At 30.6% G+C, this 23,162-nt stretch overlaps 2 protein-coding genes and 2 long non-coding RNA genes across 4 annotated transcripts; 2 read left to right on the plus strand and 2 right to left on the minus strand.

Annotated features, from left to right (window-relative positions):
• The first annotated feature begins 1,233 nt into the window (after positions 1-1,233).
• LOC111199525 lies at positions 1,234-2,233 on the plus strand. Its single transcript, XR_002653437.2, has 2 exons — positions 1,234-1,565; positions 1,880-2,233. It is a non-coding gene; the product is annotated as an uncharacterized LOC111199525 (long non-coding RNA).
• Positions 2,234-8,234: 6,001 nt separating this feature from the next.
• On the minus strand, positions 8,235-12,076 carry LOC106406963 (cytochrome b561, DM13 and DOMON domain-containing protein At5g54830). Its single transcript, XM_013847725.3, has 4 exons — positions 11,868-12,076; positions 11,478-11,567; positions 11,287-11,336; positions 8,235-11,200 (listed from the first exon to the last, which is right to left on the minus strand). Exon 4 carries the CDS (start codon positions 11,164-11,166, stop codon positions 8,431-8,433), a length of 2,736 nt encoding a protein of 911 aa, XP_013703179.2. The 5' UTR covers positions 11,167-11,200; positions 11,287-11,336; positions 11,478-11,567; positions 11,868-12,076; the 3' UTR covers positions 8,235-8,430.
• Positions 12,077-20,773: 8,697 nt separating this feature from the next.
• Positions 20,774-21,166, minus strand: LOC106408391. Its single transcript, XM_048748707.1, has one exon. It carries the CDS (start codon positions 21,164-21,166, stop codon positions 20,774-20,776), a length of 393 nt encoding a protein of 130 aa, XP_048604664.1.
• A 625-nt stretch (positions 21,167-21,791) lies between these two features.
• On the plus strand, positions 21,792-22,908 carry LOC111202552. Its single transcript, XR_002655448.2, has 3 exons — positions 21,792-22,233; positions 22,358-22,517; positions 22,579-22,908. It is a non-coding gene; the product is annotated as an uncharacterized LOC111202552 (long non-coding RNA).
• Positions 22,909-23,162: the final 254 nt, after the last annotated feature.

Genomic DNA, 23,162 nt, shown 5'->3' on the forward strand with positions numbered 1-23,162 from the left:
GAAATTAGAAATAAATGAGTAATTTCTAATTTATCTCTACTTTGATGGACAGCTGAGATTAATCTAAATGAAACTCTAAAGAGGAATTAGGTCATCCCTCCACCTATAAATATATATTTTTAGACCATCATAAAGATATCCTAAAAGCCTAACATTATAGACGATGCGAGAGAAACATAAAAGTTCCTAAAAAGAGATTGAGCAGTTCGTCTTCCATTTAGGAAGATCTCTCAGGCACAATGAATCCAGATAACTCTATAAACATTCATATGATTCTATTATGTGATTAACTTAGATGTTTAAAGATCTTAGGGTTCATGTAAATTTAACTTACATAATCATCACCATAATTGGATTTTTTTTTGTTCCATTGCTGTGCCAATAGAACATGCTAAAGTTCTTTGTTCCCACCCTTGACCAAAGAAATCCATGAAGCATCATCGTTCACACCAAGAAATTTGTCAGCTCAACAACACGTAGAACTCTGTTTAAGCCAATGATGTTTAACACCAATAACTGAAACAGCCCTTACACTGAAAGAACTGCCTTTAGGCGCTTTGGCGTGAAAGTCTTGTTAAGTTAAACAAAGTTAGATGAAAGCTGTTTGTAGACCAATCGAGCTTCTAAAACTGCATAAAAGGCCTAAGAGCATGATTAACGCTATGCGAGCCTTATGCGATCCTTATTTTTTTTTTTTTTATTTTTTTTTTTTAAAAATAAATAAACTAATTGCGGGCCACCGCGTGTCGGTGGGGCCCACAAACAGTCAGAAAACTCACCCATGATCGATCCTTATCCGGCGACTTTGGGGACCGCTTTTGAAAACCTATGTGGGGCCCACATACTAATTTTGTGCAAAAACCACCTTAAGAAACGGCGATATTCATGGTCAAACGCTCTTGACTTTTTTTTTTACCTTCAGCTAATTACACCTTCTTTTGCTCGAACAAAAAATTGGAACATTCTTAAGAACATTCCAAAATAGCATAATCTTATGCTAATATGTAATTGGCATGATCGATCCAAAATACCTCAGACCATAAGGCTAAACACAGTCTTCATATATCTATTCAATTTGCTAATGTGTGACTTACCTAATGTGTCACTCATATGCGAAGTATTGTCAAAAATGTATATAGAAATAACTAAATCTTTTTATATTTCACTTCAAAATTATATTTTTACTTTATTAGACCAAATTGTCATTTTTGTTTCTTTTCTAAATATGTATTATACAAATTCTGAATTTATGACTTAATAAAATTTGATTGTTTATATATATCAAGAAATATTTTAAATAAAGTTAAAAATAAATGAATAAACTTATTTATTTATTAAATAAATAAAAACTAGAAATAGTGTTTTTTGGTCAAACTAGATCCTTTGGTATTTGAATTTTTGAAAATACACATAGCTTAAATTAGATATTTTTCAATTTCTGATTCATCTATAAATGTACTTCTCTGTCTTTCTATTTTCTTAAAACGTCACCATTTCACTATCTACGATGAAAAATATGTTTAAACCTTCGCTTATTGGTGTTATGCTCACAATTCTTCTGCTCGGTTTGTATTTACATTTACAACTTATTAATATATTATATAATCATTCCAAAATAAATCTTATTTGATGTTGTATTAATTTATATATCTATATAAATTGAATGTCTGATTATATAATATTGAGTTTAATTATTTTTCAAGAATAATCAATGATTTTTCAAGAATAATCAATGATTTAGAAAGAAGATGTTTAGATGTTTAGTTCTTTTTTTTCTTATAAGTATGCAATAAAACTCTCTAAACATATGTTTTACAAAATGTCATTTTCTGTTTTAAATATGAAAACTAAAGTTATGTTTTGATTATTATAATAACAGGAGAAATGGTGATCGCTCAGAAAGGAGTACGCCCATGTTACACATCTTATAGTTACAAAAACGGAAAATGTACATTACACACCTGCAAACGCCACTGTCTAAAAAAGTTTAATAAAGATGCGATTGGTAGCTGCATTCCTGCAGACAAAGGACAAACGAAATGCGAATGTACACATCATTGCCCTCCTTGATTCTTTTTATCTACACTAAAACTCAAATAATATTTATAATAATAGTACACTTTTGTCAAAAAAAAAAGAATAAGAATTTTAATAATTTCTTGCTGGTGTTTTTGACGTAATAAAGTCTATTATGTTACTAAATATACATATAAATAACAAATATTGATACGTGTGTCTTCCTTTTTTATTTTTTGTACAATTGCATAAATTAACAAACATATTAAATTGTGATGATTTGAGAATGTACGTGATTTAACAGAGCATGGGTAATACAAACAGATTGATTCACATTTCAACTTGTCAAGTAGCAAGAAAATCAGGGAGAATTTTCATGTTTACCATTTTGTTGGTACAATTATTCATATTTATCACCAATAACAAGATATTTTCAAAAATATTATTTTTATTTAGAGATTCTTATACCTTTGTCATCTATATATATAATAAATAATTATTAAATTTTAAAAAAGTTTTATGTTTTCGAATTATAATTTTTCAAATACTTTATAAATTTCTTTTTTTTATATTTTTTTTTATTTTTTCTCAAATTTTCTTTCTAAAAATCAAAAATACTTTTTGTAACTATTTTATTTTTTATATATATATTTTTAAGTATTTATTTATATATTTATTAGAATCCTAAATTTCACATTCCAAAAACTCTTCTCCACCCCTCAACTCTAAACTCTAATCTAGATTTGTTAACCATAGAGTTATAAATGTTTTTTTTCCTCTTTAATAATAAGGGTAAAAGTGATTAGTGTAAAAATGAAGTATAATTTCAAGTTAATGTTTTATTTTTGAATAACAGAATGATTGACATTGATGCAGTCATTGATGGAATAAAAGTCTTTAGGACGTTTGTTTATGGAGACCCTGTTTTAGAACGCATAGAACATGTATGGGAACGCCTTACGCGTTTCTCAACAACATGAGATGGACCCTGGTTCTTGATAGGCGATTTTAATGAAATCACTGGTCATAATGAAAAAACAGGAGGAAGACAGCGACCTGATAGCTCGTTTCTCTCTTTTAGGCAGATGCTAAGCGATTGTGGTATGCTAGAATTCCCTTTCACTGGGATATGTTATCCTGGGTGGGAAAAGAGAGCATGGGGAGATACTGTTAGATGCCGTCTTGATAGAGCTGTTGGAAATGAGGATTGACATGAAAAATTTCCTCATTCTGCTGTGAAATATATGAGATTATGGGGATCAGATCATCGTCCAATCCTCGCAGATATTCTCACAAAACCAGTAAGGAAGTCGAAGAAATTCAACTTTTAAAAAAGATGGCTGGATAATGAGGAACTAAGGCAACTAATCCTTGATGGATGGAAATCACCAGATCTTCCTCCAGATGCGAGTATTATGGAGCACATTTCGAGCTGCCGTAAAGCATTGGGTGAGTGGAGGAGACAACACAATTTGAACTCAGCAAAACAAGTGGAGGAACTAAAAGAGAAAGTGGAGGGTCTGTACTCGAATGATGATGCTACAACTGAGGAAATAACAGAAGCATTAAAGGAGCTCTCTGATGCTCTTAAGGCAGAAGAGATGTTCTGGAAGCAAAAAAGCAGAGTATTTTGGCTAAGGGAAGGCGATAGAAACACAATTTTTTTCCATGCACTAACAAAGCAAAGGAGAGTGAGGAACAAGATCACATAACTTTTAGATGCAAATGAGAATTTGGTGGAAGACGAGGAAGGATTAGTAGCCATTGCTACAAGCTATTTTAGGCAAATCTTTGCATCCTCTAACCCAAACGATATAGAGGAAACATTTTCCGAGGTATCCACGCCGATTACTGAGTCAACTAATGTTGAGCTTACAGCTCCAGTGACTGAGTGGGAAGTCAAATGAGCTCTGTTTGCCATGCACCCGGAGAAGGCTCCTGGCTCAGATGGGATGCCATCGTTATTTTATTAGAAATTTTGGGACACTGTAAAGGAGGATTTAATTCATATGGTTAATCAATTCCTTATACATGGAGTGATGGCGAATGGTTTGAATGATACAAACATCTGTCTTATCCCAAAGACAACAAGTCCCGATGAGATGACTCAATTCCGACCCATTAGCTTATGTAACGTAAGTTACAAGATAATCTCTAAGGTCTTATGCCAGAGATTAAAGAAAGTTCTCCCTGCTAGGATATCAAAAACCTAGTCAGCCTTTGTTGCTGGAAGACAGATCTCAAATAATATCATGATCGCTCAGGAAATGTTTCACGCCCTGAGAACTAAACCGAGCGGAAGAAATAAGAGGATGGCCACAAGAAAAATATGAGTAACGCGTATGACAGAATGGATTGGTCATTTATTGAAGCAGTTATGCGCAAGATGGGATTCTCTGAAATCTGGATTACCTGAATAATGAGGTGTATTACTTTGGTAAAATACAAGGTACTCATGAATGGGCAACCAAGAGGAAATATTTTCCCAGAGAGAGGCCTATGTCAAGGAGATCCTCTGTCTCCTTTCATCTTTATTCTGTGCACGGAAGCACTCGTTAGCCTTCTTAATCATGCTGCAAACCAAGGAAAGATAACAGGGATGCGTGTTACACGCGCGTGTCCTTCGGTATCTCACATTCTCTTTGCTGATGATAGCCTTTTCTTTTGTAAGGCGGAACCCTGTGAATGTGAAGAAGTGATGAAAGTAGTCAGAAAATATGGGAAATCATCAGGACAATGTATTAACTTTGACAAATCCTCTTTACTCTTTGGTAAAAGGATCAACGCCAATGTCAGACAGCAGATTAAAGATACTCTGGGAATTCAGAATGAAGGAGAAATGGGAACATATCTAGGAATTCCAGAAGATATTAGTGGCTCAAAATGCAAACTTTTTGCTTTTTAAAGGATAAGCTAATGCATAGAGTGAATGGATGGACGGGAGAAGGCTTTCGAAGGGAGAAAAGGAAGTACTGATCAAATTTATTTTGTTAGCTCTTCCGACTTATGTTATGTCCACATTTTTGCTTCCTTTGGAGATATGCAAAAACCTAGCAAGTGCAATTGCACAATTTTGTTGGAGTTCGAACCCACCGAAGAAACGAATTCATTGGGCAAAATGGGAAAATGCATGTTTACCACGAGAGGAGGGTGGGATGGGTTTCCGTATGATCCATGAGTTCAACCTAGCTTGATTAGCAAAACAACTATGGATGTTAGTACAATATCCGGATTCACTGGTGGCTAGAGTATTGAAGGGAAGACACTACAGGATGAGCTCGCCTTTGCGTTCTCTTTCTGTAAGTAGTCCTTCGTATGTGTGGACCAGTATCTCAGCAGCTAGAGAACTGTTGTTTTTGGATATCAGACAGAAGATACACTCAGGATATGAGGTTAAGGTCTGGGAGGATCCTTGGATCCCTAAGACACCAGCCAGACATGCTCGTCCCTTAGCACCAGTTCTTAACCCGAACATGAAAGTCAGCGATTTTATAAACCAGGATACAAAGGAATGGGATGTTGGCTTACTGCAAAATTATGTGCACCCTGAAGACATACCTCTCATAAGGTGTATGGCCATAAGCTCGGCTCATCGCCGCAAAACATTCTGTTGGAGCTACACAAAGAGTGGTATCTACACGGTTAAATCAGGATATTGTGTAGCTAGCAATTTGATGCAACCTGAGGAAGAGGAAGAGATACTAAACCCGGTATAACAAAGCTCAAGGCCTTTGCTTGGAAGATAAAAGCTCCACAAAAAACTCGACATCTCATATGGCAATTGATAACATGTCATGTGGCAGTAACGAAAAACTTGACAAGACGAAACATGAGATGCGACAATTACTGTCCAAGATGTGGAGAACCAGAAGAATCTGTCATTAATGCAATTTTTGATTGTCCACCAGCCCTACAAGTTTGGGTCTTATCCTCGACGCCTACGAGTACAACTATCTTTCCAGTATCAAGTGTATATGCTAATATGAATTATCCTTTTTGGAGAAAAGATAACATTGCTCATCCAGATTCAGATAGGGATTAAATACTAATATTATTTTTTTTGGAGAAAGGATAACATTTAATCAAGAGTTCAAAACGACATATTTAATATTAATGATTTAATTATTTTCTAATATTGTATTTAGTTAGTTACTAAAAAAACAGGAGCCACATATCTATTAAACCAGAGGAAAAAACTTTTTTAAATAATAAATATGTAATTCTATGATTTTAATCCACATAACCTTTACAATCCTTATCATATATGCACACGTCATATGATCAACATTAAATTATTTTAAAATTATTTAACTGATATTTTATAATTTATACATATAATTCTACTTTCATAACAAAATTTATATATATTATAAATAAATTAAATATTTAAATAATAAAAATATAAATATTAAATGTGCAGGCGAATCACCTAGTATAAATATAAATAACAAATAATATGTGTGTCTTTCTTTTATTTTTTTTGTACAGTTGCATAAATTAACAAACATATTATATTAGAATCAATTGTTAATTTCATGTAAAATTGAAATGAAAATGGTATAAACTTAATTTATTTACAGCTTAGCAATCTCACAGTGAAAATAAATTTTCTTACTGAGTTATTTCTTTTACTTTTTAAGATATTTAATATTGGGGCCCTTTAATATTTTTGTTTTCAACTATGTTTGAAATACATAAACCATCAATTAAATAAAAAAAAACCATCAATTAAATAAAACGAGGGAGGATAACATTACAAAAGGTTACGGTCTCATCCAGGACCGGCTGAGCAGGGGGGACAAGAGGTGCGATCGCACTGAGTCCAAGCCCGTGTCCCCTCGTGTATTAATAGTTAAGGGGTCCAATTTTTTTTAAAAATCTATATTTTTATATTAAAAAAATTATTAATATAATAAATAAAACTGAAAAGGGCCCAAAAATATTTGATATGCATATAGTTTTATTTTCATCACAAAATATATAAAATATTACTGATTAAATTTTAAAAATATTTTAAATATGATATGAATATAAATTTTATAGGGTAAAAAAAATTTTTTTGTCCTTGGACCCATAACAATGCTAAGCAGGCTCTGGTCTCATCTAAATAATTGAGGTCCACAACGATCGTCAGATCTATGCATGCGCACGTCTTTTTACAATGTTGTTCGAGGAAGAAGAAGAATGATAAATTCTAAATTTTATTCACAAATAATATTCACTGTAGGAGGACATGGCTGTTGGTGTTCCATTCTTGTTTGGACTTCATCGATTAGTCTTTCATAGGTTTCTCTTATAGATCGCATGTTCTTATTTTCTTTTGTATGGGTTTCAACCGATGTGGTACTGTTAGTGATTAGTTTTGTTTAGATCTTAGTTTCAGTTGTGTTTTCATCTAGATTCCTATTTGTGGGCTTTACTTCGGGGATTTTGTGTATCCGCCGGCTATGTTTCCGGGATGTCCATCATCGCCGGTTTATGTAATGATGTTGGTTTAATATATATGATCTTCAGTGTTAAAAAAAAAGAGAGATTTGAAATATATACCATACATTTGTTTTACACAGAAGTCCTGCGGAGAAAAAGTGTCAATGAAAAACAAACCCGGGTAAAACTACCGTATTCAATATTCACAATCATATAATGTATACTCTCTCCCATAAGAAAAAAAAAGAGATGTATTGCTGATACATAGTTTCAGTCTGTTGTTTGCAAGATCAAGAAGTTAGATCTTTCTTAGGCCACACAACTTGCGAGAAATAAAACCAGTTAAATTATTCCCCCCAAGAAGAAGAGTGTGGGGTATTTGAGTGTTGGTGAACTCAGGAATGTTCCCAGATAGTTTGTTTTCCCGGATCAAGTACAGAGACATTCTTTAGTAAAGTGTGGAATAGCCCCTGATATATTATTATCTTGAAGGAATAATACTACTCGCCTTGTGGAATTGATGTGTGAAGAGAGGCCCCCGGATAAAATGTTTGTAGAGAGGTCCAATAGCTGAAGATTGGATATGCTGAACAGCAAAATAGGTATCTCACCTTCCAACATATCGTTGGAAATCAGTAGATTTGTATAGTATGTCTAAGCCAAAAGATAAATCCGATCAAAGTCTGAAAGTATGTCATAAACAAAAACAAAAAAAATCAGCCGACGCCAAAGATGAAATCCGGTTTCAGTATAAATGTCCACTTTCTCTGAAAAAAAGGTGAAAGAAGTGAGAGGCCTTCACAATTGGTTTGTGTATTATAAATCTCAAATGTAAATGTATACAAATTCTAATATGCATAGATACAGACCGTTGCATTTATAAAGTATTAAACCGTAAAAGACAAAACTTCTGTTTTTCCTTACTTTTTTTGTTCGGTAAGAGAAAAATAAAATAAAAGGAAAATGATCTGAATAAAAAAGTTACTATTATTTCAACGGCTCTAACTGAATCTCACTCCTCCCTCCATTTCTACCTTCTTCGTCATCTTTATCTCTGAAACCTCCTCTTGAATCTATTAGATCAGTCGAATCATCTTCTTCAACATTCCCCAAGACCCAGTTCCCTCTGCTCAGGTTCCTCGCTCTTCTTCTTCCTCGTTCCCTGTACTCCAAGTACACAACAGTCACCACTCCGAGGAACACCCATAACCCGAGTGCCCAGTTAAGCCCGTCTACGTTCTCTGCTCCGTTCCGTTCTCCCAAATGCTTCATCCCCGTGAATAGCGCGACAACCCCTATTACAACAGCTGATTGACCAACGATCGAGTGAGAATACTCCCAGATTAGTCGCTTCGAAGACATTAGCTCTCCTTGAGCAGGCTTCGGCGGCCTTAGCCAAGCGTTCACGGGCTGAGCGCAAGCCAAAACTATGGCTGTGAAACCGAACTTGACGTGGGACGAACTGAAGCTGAAACCGTTGAGTTCAGCTACTGCGAAGAGGAGGCCGAGGAAGACAATGGCTAGTCCTGAGCACTGAAGATACATATGAATCTTGAACCAGCCATCGCCTTTGATGTGTTTCAGGTATCTAGCAGATAATATCCCACCAGGAAGCAAGATTCCCCAAGCGAGGAACATCATGAATCCATGAACGCCCAAGACCGGTCTGAGATCTTGCTCCGCTTCCGCTGATCCACGCGTCAGCATGACACGGACAGGTCTCTGACTTGTAACCGAGTGCATGTTTCTCTCTGTTAACTGACCATCTGTCCATTTAGCACCCATCGCCCATATCACTTTGAGAGGAGTTGTTGGATCGATCATGTTCTTACACTCGGGTCTATCTCGATGACTGCAGGAAGGCTTCAAGGGACGGGTGAACTCAAGAGTGATGATCCCTTCTTCGGATTTGCATCTCACATATGTCATGTTCTCGACTGTAGGGTGAATAGAGGAAGCTGATTCTCCATCAATCCAGTACGTGTTTACGTGCCCTGTTCCGTTTCTATCGAACCAGCCAACGTAAGCATAACTATTTGTCATCTCGCTGCCGAAACCAATTGCGAGATAGCCGCTTTTCTTCTCCCCACGAGCTGCAATCGATATTGAATCACCTACTATGGTCCAAAAGAACTTTACTTGCTGATCATCTAGATTAACGCTGTTGTTGTACATATCCGAGAGTCCACCGTCGACAACCTGAACCTTCCAACCCATTTTCTCTTGAAATATCGAGTGGTAATAGAGTTGGTCAGGTGTGTTCCTATTAGGAGCCCAAACGAGCTCTAACGGACTCGACAATACTCCATGAGTTTCTTGCCCACCCGCATAGATCGTCTCTGTTCTGTTCCTTAGAGAAGCATTCCCACCGAGAAAGTCTGAAGTTATGTAGAACGAGACGTCGTGCCCTGCTTCTATTGAAAACTTCACAGGAACACCTCTCTCCACTCTCAGCACCGGTGCTTCTTTCTTGTTGATGTACAGAACCTTGGAAGGGTTTGGAGGGTTCGGATAATGCACTGATGGTCCAGCCGTGACAACAAGAGGTGCGTTGGCATCGGCAATGATCACACCTTGATCATACTTGTTGTCTGCATCCAATGGTCCCAAACACTCATCCACATGATCAGAGAGACTAAGCGAAAAATGCCCGTAGTTTTCCGATTCCACGCCGCCGTGATTCTCAGGTAGATAGTAAGGATTGATAACATCTGGTGGTTTTATCACCCCAAGCGCCCAAATAACCGTGAGATTCTCAGTTGCATTCACAGGAAAATCAAACTTATTATCACTATCATTCAACGGCCTCCTATACCTAACAAACGAAACTCCATCTATCCTATGCCCGTAAACAAGTTTTGTGTTATTCACCGAAGAGCCAACTGCATCTGATCCTTCGTACACAGTGTCAGGACAAACCCCAGCGGCAAAACCATCCCTGACAGAGCATACACTCGTCTTTGTAATGTAGAAATCATCAGCGAAAGGGAAGCCATCCTCTCTAATCCCAGTAATCACAACATCAGCATTCAACATGAGGTTTGAGGTAGTGTTCGGCTTAGCCCAACCAAACGCCATGTAGTTCAGTAAACCAGTTGTAGCCTCTAGACCAATATCTACATAACCTTCATCAACATTCAAGGTCCACCTGAGCCTATACTTATCAGAAAGCTTCTTGCAATTATCAAACATGGTAGGAGCCTTAAAGGGCTCACTGTTATTCGATTTCCCAGGAGTAGCAGCGTCTTTACTCTCTGAAGGAGGTGATTCGGATTTTGAAGAAGACGAATCTTGCTCTGTAGCGTTGGAGAGCAGAACATGCCCAAAATCAGAAGCAGTAGGTAAATCCCAAACCGAAACCACTCCTATACTATCCCATGTAACATTATCCAACAATCGGACGACGAAAGATTGATTATTGAACGTTTGATTAAGCTTATGATCAGAGATCACGAAGCCACTATCAGTCATGTTCTCGAAATCAGAGGTCATTGCACCCCACCAATGAACATCAGAACCAGAGAGCATATCGAAACGTGAAACCCTAAAGGAACAATCATCAAGAACGGTGAAAACCCCACGGAGCTGGTGTTGCAACATCCTGAACTCGGACTCGTACCCGACCAAAGAGCTAGACTTTGAGCATTTTTGCCCGTTTACGAAGAGGAAGAAGAAGAAACCCAACACGAGAGACCCTAGAAAAACGGGTCTTTGAACGATCATTGTTGGGGGAAACTAAACTCAACCAAACCCAAATCTGCAAATACACAGAGTATATATAATCAGTAAGACAGTGTATACCCGCAGAAACCGAAAGACTGAGAATTGGAAACAGAAACTTACAGTTCCCAACACGTCAGGCTTACATCAACCAATGCAAATCCTTACGAAAGCTACAAAAAGGGATAAAAAAAAGAAGCAAATGTCAATCTTTCAATAAAGCACCAGCATTGGTAAAGAAGATTGAAACATAAACACATATAAAGAAAGAATGATACTCATAAAAAACGACATGTTGGTGTTGTTCATTCTACCTGACTGTGAAATCAACAAGTCCACAGCAGAGCTCTTGTCAACTAGAACAGATGTGTGAGTGCTAAATTGCCAAATAAATTACTCAGCTCCTGCAAGTGAAACCATCAGCTAGAATCATTGGGACAATATATATGATTTCTGATAACAATAAACAATCCAGAACATAGCCATAATCTTATGTAAGATGAATTAACATGATTATATTAGATCCTAGGCCAGATCTAGTGGGTGGGATTCAATCTCGAGATCAAACCCTACCAATCAAGAGACCCAAATCGAAACAAAGAGATCCAAATTCAATCAATTCGCGATCTGACATATCAAACCCAGCCAGATCACACTCGCGATCGATACTCTAGACCACGATCAAACGAAATGTGGAGATTTACCTCAAGATTAGCGATAGAGATCTTCGAGGAGAGATCCGTGAGCTCGATTTCTATCTGAGAGAGAGGTTTAGTTTTCGCGCATCAGATTCCGAGGATCCTTCTCGCAAATATGCTTTTTTGGCTTTGTAGCATATGAGTTTGCGATTAATGTTGGTTAAAATATCACTATAGGTTTCTGCGATTTTAATTCTTGAGTTGAGCCATTTCTCCTACTTTAATTTTTAGTTACGTACATATATATCAATGTTTTTTTTTAAGAGAATGTACCTATACAGCAAGGTTATTTTCTTGATAACTAACTTTTTTTTTTTTTTTTGAACTGATAACTAACTTCTTTGAATGATACTGATTTACTCATTTTCAATGTATTTGTTCCCATCTAGATAGCATGTAAACTCCATCCAGTGCCTTGCGAAGGCTACGAGGGGACTGTGGCACAAATAATTTATTTTGTATCAACAGTATTAAATTTTTTGAATGAACCAGAATATAAATTGCTTTTCTATCCTGATTTTTTTACATTATTTTTAAGAAAAAAATTAATGGCTAACATTATATTTTGGTTATGAAAATTTTATATATATACTTAAATTCTATACATAAAAAGTGTTTTTGACATTTAAAATAAAAGAAAAAGAAATTAATGCCCACAACAACTAAACAGAAATGATTGTATTAGAAGATAGTATGGTTTTTCAGTTATCATATTGTCATTTTGATTGTATGATTATTTATGAATATGGGAGCCCCAAAATATACTGATGTGAGAGGAGGCTGAGGCAAATGCCCCAAAAATGATAAGGTGAGTACAGCTCTCACTCCTTCCTTTTTTTTTTTTTTGGTTCAAATCTCTCTCTCACTCCTTCCATAATCCATTTTCCACTTCAAAAACGATTCTAGATTGAAAACTTTCGGAATGTGATGGAGACGTGATTATTTACAAATCTAAATTAAAAATGCTAATTAACTTTTGTTTCCACTTTGGAAATGCTATTATCTTATTTAAAGACTTTTAAAACTGAATACTTTAAACACGGCTAGAGTCGGATTGACTAAGATGAATAGACAATCTAATCTATTAATTTATACTACGAGTTATCCCGCGCAGAGCTATTTTGATTTAGAGCTATTTTGATTTTCAAATATTAACTATATAGTTTTTTTTTACATTGTATTACGAAGAACAACAAAATTCTGAATTGTATATTTGTGTGAATATATATTTCCTTAAGAAAAAACTGAAAACTATACATTTTTGAGATAGATGTTTAATATAGTTTTTCATTTCTTATGTTGTATATTTACTTATTATTTAGTTTTTTTTATATAGTAGGACATTTCCCTCAATTTTTTTTAAGTTTTTGTCACAAAAATAACGTTGAATAAGTAAAATGACCAAAATAGCCACCTTTTATTTTGAAAATTTTAATTTTAATTTTTTTTAAATTTGAAATCCTATCCTCAAAACTCCACCCTTAACTCTAAACCCTAAATCTAGATTAATTAACCCTACGGTATAAAAGTATTTTTACTCTTTAGTCATTTTTTTTATTAAGACTATTTTCTGACAAAAACTTAAACTGAACGTCTTAAAGAATTTCTCTATATTGTATATTTATTTATTCTAATTTTTTTGCTTTTATATCAAAAGGTAAAATTACAATAGATATTTAATGTAATATTTCTACGTCTTATATTGTATACTTGCTTATTATTTATTTAACTATACATTTTCTATTTAATTATACATTTTTGAGATAGATGTATAATTTTTTTATATTGTATATTTACTTACTATTTATCTTTTATTATTTTGTATATTTACTTTTTCTAAATTTCTTGCTTTTATATCAATGATAATATTATGATATATATTTAATGTAATATTTTTATTTTTTATATACTATATTTACTAATTCTTTATTTTTTCTTATATTTTTACTTATTATAATATGTAACATTTCTATCTTTTATATTGCATATTTACTTACTATTTATTTCTTCATATATAGTATATATATTTACTTATAAAAGTATTTGTAAATAATAAAAATGTAAAAAAATACATTTTCAGATAGATGTTTGATGTTAGTTTTTATTTCTTATATTGTATATTTACTTATTATTTATTTTTTCTTATATGGTATATTTACTTTTTTTTATTCTAATGTTATGATAAATGCTTAATGTAATATTTTTATTTCTTATACTTAATTATTGTTGTCAAAATCAATATACTTAATTATTATTTATTTTACTATATTTTTCAGATTGATTTTTAATTTAGTTTTTTCATTTATAATATTGTATATTTACTTATTGTGTATTTTTCCTTATATTGTATATTTATTAATTCTAATATTACGATAGCTGTTTAATATAATATTTCTATTTGTTAAATTGTATATTTACTTATTATTCATTTTACTACACATTTTCTTTAGAGAGATGTTTAATTTAGTTTTTTAATTTCTTAATTATATTTTACCTATTGTTTATTTTTTTATATTGTATATTTATTTATTTTAATTTTTTTCCTTTTATACCAAATAATAGTATTATGATAGAGGTTTAACGTGATATTTATATTTCTTATATTGTACGTTTCTTTTACATATATTGTATACTTGTTCTACTTATATTGTAAATTTACTTATAAAATATTTGGAAATAATAAAAATGTAAAACTATACATTTTTCAGATAGATGTTTAATGTAGTGTTTCTATTTTTTATATTGTATATTTACTTATCTAATTGTTTTTTTTCTTTTATATCAAATTGTAATATTATTATAGATGTTTAAAGTAATATTTTTATTTCTTATATTATATATTTATTTATTATTTATTTTATAATATATTTTTCAGATTGATGTTTAATGTATTTTTTGTATTTCTTATATTGTATATTTACTTATTATTTTTTTATGTTTTATATTTACTTATTGTAATATTAAAATAAATGTTTAGTGTAATATTTATATATTGTATATTCACTTATTATTTATTTAACAATGCATTTTCATATATATGTTTAATTTACTTTTTCCATTTTATATATTGTATATTTACTTATTCTAATTTTCTTGCTTTTATATCAAATGATAATATTATGATATATGTTTAATGTAATATTTCTATTTATTATATTGTATATTTACTTATTATTTTTTTATATTGTATATTTAATTATTATTGTTTAATCTAATGTTTCTATTTCTTATATTGTTTATTTACTTATTATTTATTTTCTATTTTTTAAATAATGATGTCTCGTCTCATGGGAGAAGTTTTTTTCGCTGATGTGAACCCTATATGGAGCCTCAAAATGTCTCTTTTATTAGTATTTATTTCGACAAATGTATATTTACTTATTGTGCATTTTTTCTTATATTGTATATTTACTTATTCTAATATTATGATAGATGTTTAATATAATATTTCTATTTTTTAAAATTGTATATTTACTTATTATTTATTTTTCTAAACATTTTTTTCACACAAAAACATTTAATTTAGTTTTTAATTTATTAATTGTATTTTACCTATTGTTTATTTTTTGTTATATCGTATATTTACTTATTTTAATTTTCTTGTTTTTATATCAAATGATAATATTATGATAGAGGTTTGAAGTAATATTTATATTTCTTATATTGTATGCTTGTTTGACTTATATTTTATATTTACTTATAAAATATCTGGAAATAATAAAAATGTAAAACTATACATTTTTTAGATAGATGTTTAATATAGTTTTTCCATTTCTTATATTGTATATTTATTTTTTTATTGTATATTTACTTATCTAGCTGTTTTACTTTTATATTAAATTGTAATATTACGATAGATGTTTGGTGTAATATTTCTATTACTTATATTGTATATTTACTTATCTAACTTTTTATTGTAATATACTTTTCAGATAGATGTTTAATGTATTTTTTGTATTTTTTATATTGTATATTTACTTATTCTTTATTTTTCTTATGTTTTGTATTTACTTATTGTAATATTATAATTAATGTTTAATGCACTATTTTTATATTGTATATTTACTTATTATTTATTTAACTATACATTTTCAGTTATATGTTTAATTTAGTTTTTTTCATTTTTATATTGTATATTTACTTACTGTTTATCTTTTCTTATTTTGTATATTTGTTTATTCTAAATTTCTTGCTTTTATATCACTGATAATATGACTATATATATCTAATGTAATATTTTTATTTCTTATATACGATATTTACTTTTTTTTTTATATTTATTTATTCTAATATTACGATAAATATTTAATATAATATTTCTATTTCTTATATTGTGTATTTAGTTATTATTTATTCTACTATACATTTTTCATATATATGTTTAATTTAGTATTTTTATTTATTAATTATATATTTACTTATAATTTATTTTTCTTATATTGTATATTTACTTATTAGTTTAATGCAATGTTTCTGTTTATTTATTTACATATTATTTATTTTTTCTTATATTGCAAATTTACTTATTATTTATTTTCTATTTTTTAGATAATAATGTCACGTGTCATCTTTCGGGAGAATTTTTTTCGCTAATGTGAACGCTCTATGGAGCCTCAAAAGGTCCCTTTTATTAGTAGAGATTACGATATATATCTAATGTAATATTTTTATTTCTTATATACTATATTTACTTATTATTTATTTTTTCTTATATTTTATATTTATTTATTCTAATATTATGATAAATATTTAATATAATATTTCTATTTCTTATATAGTGTATTTAGTTATTATTTATTCTTCTATATATTTTTCATATATATGTTTAATTTAGTTTTTTTATTTCTTAATTGTATATTTACTTATAATTTATTTTTCTTATATTGTATATTTACTTATTAGTTTAATGCAATGTTTTTGTTTATTTATTTACATATTATTTATTTTTCCAAATGAAATGGGTGGAATGGCTATCTCCATTCCAAAGATATTTACAATGTTACTTATAAAATATCTGGAAATAATAAAAATGTAAAACTATACATTTTTTAGATAGATGTTTAATATAGTTTTTTCATTTCTTATATTGTATATTTACTTTTTTATTGTATATTTACTTATCTAACTGTTTTACTTAATATTACGATAGATGTTTGATGTAATATTTCTATTAATTATATTGTATATTTACTTATCTAACTTTTTATTGTAATATACTTTTCAGATAGATGTTTAATGTATTTTTTGTTTTTTTTATATTGTATATTTATTTATTTTCTATGGAACCTCAAAAGATCCCTTTTATTAGTAGAGATTACGATATATATCTAATGTAATATTTTTATTTCTTATATACTATATTTACTTATTGTTATTTTTTCTTATATTTTATATTTATTTATTCTAATATTACGATAAATATTTAATATAATATTTCTATTTCTTATATTGTGTATTTAGTTATTATTTATTCTACTATATATTTTCATATATATGTTTAATTTAGTTTTTTTATTTCTTAATTGTATATTTACTGATAATTTATTTTCCTTATATTGTATATTTACTTATTAGTTTAATGCAATATTTCTGTTTATTTATTTACATATTATTTATTTTTTCTTATATTGCAAATTTACTTATTATTTATTTTCTATTTTTTAAATAATAATGTCATGTATCAGAAGATAAATTATGATAGATGTTTAATGTAATATTATATTTCTTATATTGTATATTTACTTTTTATTTATTTTCCTTATATTGTATATTTACTTATTATTGTTTAATGTAACATTTCTATTTCTTATATTATTTATTTACTTATTATTTATTTTTCTCTATATGAATATTTATTTTTTATTTTTTGTTAATACCACGTGTCATCTTTTATGAGAAATTTTTTCCGTTGATGTGGACGCTCTACGGAGACTCAAAAGCTCCATTTTATTAGTATAGAGCTCCATTTTATTAGTATAGATACATTTTTCAGATAGATGTTTAATTTAGTTTTTTCATTTTTTAATTATATATTTACTTTTTCTAATTTTCTTGCTTTTATATCAGATTATAAATTATGATTGTAATATTTATATTTCTTATATTGTATATTTATTTTTTATTTATTTTCCTTATATTGTATATTTACTTATTATTGTTTAATATAAGATTTCTATTTCTTATATTATATATTTACTTATTATTTATTTTTCTTTATAATTATTTTTATTTTTATTTTTTGTTAATGCCACGTGTCATTTTTAAAATAAGTTTTTTCCGCTGATGTGGACGCCCTATGGAGCCTCAAAAGTAGATATATTTTTCAGATAGATGTTTAATTTAGTTTTTTTTTATTTTTTAATTATACATTTACGTTTTCTAATTTTCTTGCTTTTATATCAGATTATAAATTATGATAGATGTTTAATGTAATATTTCTGTATATTTACTTTTTATTTATTTTTCTTATATTGTATATTTACTTATTATTGTTTAATGTAACATTTCTATTTCTTATATTATATATTTACTTATTATTTATTTTTCTTTACATGTATTTTTATTTTTATTTTTTGTTAATGCCACGTGTTATCTTTTAGAGTAAGGTTTTTTCCGCTGATGTGACGCCCTATGGAGCCTCAAAAGTTCCATTTTATTAATGTAACATTTCTATTTCTTATATTATATATTTACTTATTATTTATTTTTGTTAATGCCACGTGTCATTTTTTAGAAAAAAATTTTCCGTTGATGTGGACGCTATATGTAGCCTCAAAAGCTTCATTTTATTAGTATAGAGCTCCATTTTATTAGTATAGATATATTTTTGAGATAGATGTGTAATTTAGTTTTTTCATTTTTTAATTATATATTTACGTAATCTAATTTTCTTACTTTTATATCAGATGATAAATTATGATAGATGTTTAATGTAATATTTTATTTTTTATATTGTATATTTACTTTTTATTTATTTTTCTTATATTGTATATTTACTTATTATTGTTTAATGTAACATTTTTATTTCTTATATTATATATTTACTTATTATTTATTTTTCTTTATATGTATATATATATATATTTTTTATTTTTTGTTAATGTCACGTGTCATCTTTTAGAAGAATTTTTTTCTGTTGATGTGGACGCCCTATGGAGTCTCAAAAGCTCTATTTTATTAGTATAGAGCTCCATTTTATTAGTATAGATACGTTTTTCAGATAGATGTTTAATTTAGTTTTTTTTTTATTTTTTTGATTATATATTTTCGTTTTCTAATTTTCATGCTTTTATATCAGATTATAAATTATGATAGATGTTTAATGTAATATTTATATTTCTTATATTGTATATTTATTTTTTATTTATTTTCCTTATATTGTATATTTACTTATTATTGTTTAATGTAACATTTATATTTCTTATATTATATATTTACTTATTATTTATTTTTCTTTATATGTATTTTTATTTTTATTTTTTGTTAATGCCACGTGTCATCTTCCGAAAGAAGTTTTTTCAGCTGATGTGGACGCCCTACGGAGCCTCAAAAGTTCCATTTTATTAGTATTACGTTTTCTAATTTTCATGCTTTTATATCAGATTATAAATTATGAGAGATGTTTAATGTAATATTTCTATTTCTTATATTGTATATATTTACTTTTTATTTTTTATTTTTATATTGTATATTTACTTATTATTATTTAATGTAACATTTCTATTTCTTATATTATATATTTACTTATTATTTTTTTTTTATGTATTTTTATTTTTATTTTTTGTTAATGTCACGTGTCATCTTTCGGGAAAGTTTTTTTCGCTGATGTGGACGCCCTATAGAGCCTCAAAAGGTCCCTTTTATTAGTATTACGTTTTCTAATTTTTATGCTTTTATATCAGATTATAAATTATGATAGATGTTTAATGTAATATTTCTATTTCTTATATTGTATATTTACTTTTTATTTTTTATTTTTATATTGTATATTTACTTATTATTGTTTAATGTAACATTTCTATTTCTTATATTATATATTTACTTATTATTTTTTTATATGTATTTTTATTTTTATTTTTTGTTAATGACACGTGTCATCTTTTGGAAGAAGTTTTTTTCGCTGATGTGGACGCTTTACGGAGCCTCAAAAGGTCTCTTTTATTAGTATAGATTAATAAGTCATAATAAAACCACTTAAAAAATTAATTAATATATTCGATTATTTACATTAATAATAAACCAACTATAAATTTGAATTGTATTTTTCTAATTATAACAAAATATGTTGATAAAAAATGGGAAATTTGCCACAAATACCACATTCATAGTACTATTTTTCATTTCTACACCAATCATTTTTACCTTCACTTTTAATGAAGGATAGAAGACACTTATACCCCTAGGGTTAACTAATCTAGACTTAGGGTTTAGAGTTGAGGGGTGAGATAAGATTTTTGGAATATGAAATTTAGGATTCTAATAAATATATAAATAAATACTTAAAAATACAAAAAAATTTAAAATAGTTTCAAACATAATTTTCGATTTTCAAAAAGAAAATTTTCAAAAAATAAAAAAAAATCGAATTTTTTTTTAAATTATAAAAAAGTTCGAATTTGAAAAAGTATAATTCGAAAACATAAAAAAATTATTAATTTTTATTTTTTATTTATTTAAATAATAATTTATTATATATATATAGAGAACAAAGGTGTAAAAGTCTTTTGCCACTTAATGAAGAATGTATTTTTGAAAATGTCCATTTAGTGGTGGTAAAGAAGAAAAGTGGTACCATGAAAGTGGTAAACATGAAATTTCTCCATAATTCATACCTAAGATTGTCGTTTAACTTTTTTTTTGGGAAACAGAGATTTCATTAAATAAAAAAGAAATAGGCTTGAGAGCCCAAAGGTTTAATGCATACAAAGACATGCCTTAGCCAGGAGATCCTTATGCCCATTAAACAAACATGAGATAAACGAAACTGAAACAGAAGAAAATTTAGAGGAGATAAGCGAAGCGACATCCAAGAGAATCCCGAAGAGTTCAATCGGTCGATGGTTCGCGTTGATGGCTGTGACCAGTCCTTGAGAATCTGAGCGAAGCCAGATTTGAGAGAAATTGAGTGACGAAGCATGTATAAGAGCGCCTCGGATTGCAAGAGCTTCAGCCATAAGCGGAGACCCAACGGCGTCCTGAAACTGAGAGCAGCGAGTGATTTCTTTGGAGGTGTCATCAGTGAAGATCCAGACTAAACCAGCCGCTTTCCGGTCAGATCTCCAAGCCGCACCGCATCCGTATAGCATATCACGATGTTTGGGTTCATCGGGGGTAGAGGTGGACTGAGTCGTTTGGGGATCGGAGCCTTCAGTGGGTGAGATTGGGCGTTTTCCCACTCCTTACAAGCAAAGATGGCTTTTCGAAGAAGTTCCTGAGGAGAAGAGGGCCGATTATCGAAGAGCATCTGATTTCTACAGATCCAAAGTTGTCAGCAAACCCAAGGGAACACAATAGAAGTGATACCTACTGGGGGGAGGCAGACTATACGTCGTGAAGCTTCCAATTCCAAACGGAAAGAAATGCTGAGTGGATACAAATGGCTGTGCCCACGGTATGAGGCTCCAAGAACTGGCGGCGAACGGACAATGGAACAGCAAATGCAACAGCATTTCCGGTTCATCGCATCTTAGACAGGAGGCTCTAATGGGGATATTCCGGCGAAGAAGGTTATCTCCGGTGGGGAGAACGTTCCTAGCGCATTTCCACAGAAAGATTTTAATCTTAGGGAGCAGTGGAGGTTTCCAGATGTTCTTCTACCAGTCCGAAATCTCGACATCCAAGAGTGTGCTGGTCAATTTGATTTTAGCTACTTGGGAGGAGTGATATCCAGATTTTTCTGAGTAGCACCCGAGGAGTGTTGCGTCCAGATGAAGGCGTCTTGGGCATCCAAAATGCTAGGTTTGATGGAGAGAATATGAGCAGTGAGGTCTGAGAGAGTGTTCTCAAGGAGAACCATTTTCCATTCCCTGGTTTCTCGTGATAAGAGGTCAGACACTAGAAGGTCTTGGTCTTGGAGCTTGACAGGACCAAACGGCTTAATATCCAACCGGGGATTAATCCAGGAGTCGTTCCAGACCTTCGTTGATTCTCCATTGCCAATCACTTTACCAAGATGAGTAATGAGAAGGTCCCTACCCCAGAGGATACCCTTCCAGCCTTCAACAGGGAGGATTTATGGCAATATTTCCCCAATAGAACCCGAGAAAGGAGACAGCCTGGATTGGTGATCGATCTCCACGCAATTTTGGCCAGCAGAGCTTGGTTAAATAACTGCACATCACGGAATCCCAAGCCCCCGAGTCTCTTTGGCAATGTGAGTTTATCCCATGCGACCCAACAAATTTTATTATCTCCATCCTTTGTATCCCACCAGAACCTTGTTAAAACGGATTGAATTTGATTGCATAAACCAACAGGTAGCTGGAAGCATGTCATAGCAAAGGTTGGAGTGGCTGATAGTATAGATTGGAGCATTGTGGCTTTACCCGCCGTTGAGAGAAACCGTGAGTTCCAGCTGATGGCCTTCTGCTTCATCTTATCAACAATAGATACAAATAAGTCTTTCTTCTTTCTGCCAAAATGTTATGGGAGTCCAAGGTACTTGCCGACACCTCCCTCTCTATCTATACCCAATTTTTGACTCTAGCCCATATTTCAGGTGACGTTTTGGTAGAGAAAGAGATAGAGGATTTATGAGTGTTGATCATCTGTCCTGAAGCCTCCTCGTAGTCCCAAAGCCTCCTCGTATCCTGTTGACATCTGTCAGGAACCATAACAGTAGCCGTCAGTGCTGCTTCTTGTCGTTTAACTTTATATTCATAACTATTCGTTTAAAGAGAAGTGCATGTGGCATTTACTATGGACATGTAGATGGCTAACACAATTATAACTTGCTAGCCATTATGTTAGGCATCTAATATGGTTATTTATATATTACATATTATGACAAAATAAAGTGATCCAGACAACAACGACAAACTTTTTTCTAGTTTCACGGGTGAAAGGGGTCTAAACAGTATTTTGATGAAAATATAATGCATTTTAGTATCATATATAAATATTAGTATTCGCTAAATAAACATATCAGATTGAATATATTAGATTACGTGTATAGTTTCTTGGCATAAGGCGAACTTAAATTGGCCTAAATGGATGGAGGTATCACCTAACAATGTATATTACCTGTTATACTTTTGTTTATCTGCAAAGAAACATATTGAGACATATATATCATGTCACCCT

This window comes from Brassica napus, chromosome C2 (genome assembly GCF_020379485.1).
Source record: "Brassica napus cultivar Da-Ae chromosome C2, Da-Ae, whole genome shotgun sequence".
In the NCBI taxonomy this organism is placed as follows: Eukaryota; Viridiplantae; Streptophyta; class Magnoliopsida; order Brassicales; family Brassicaceae; genus Brassica; species Brassica napus.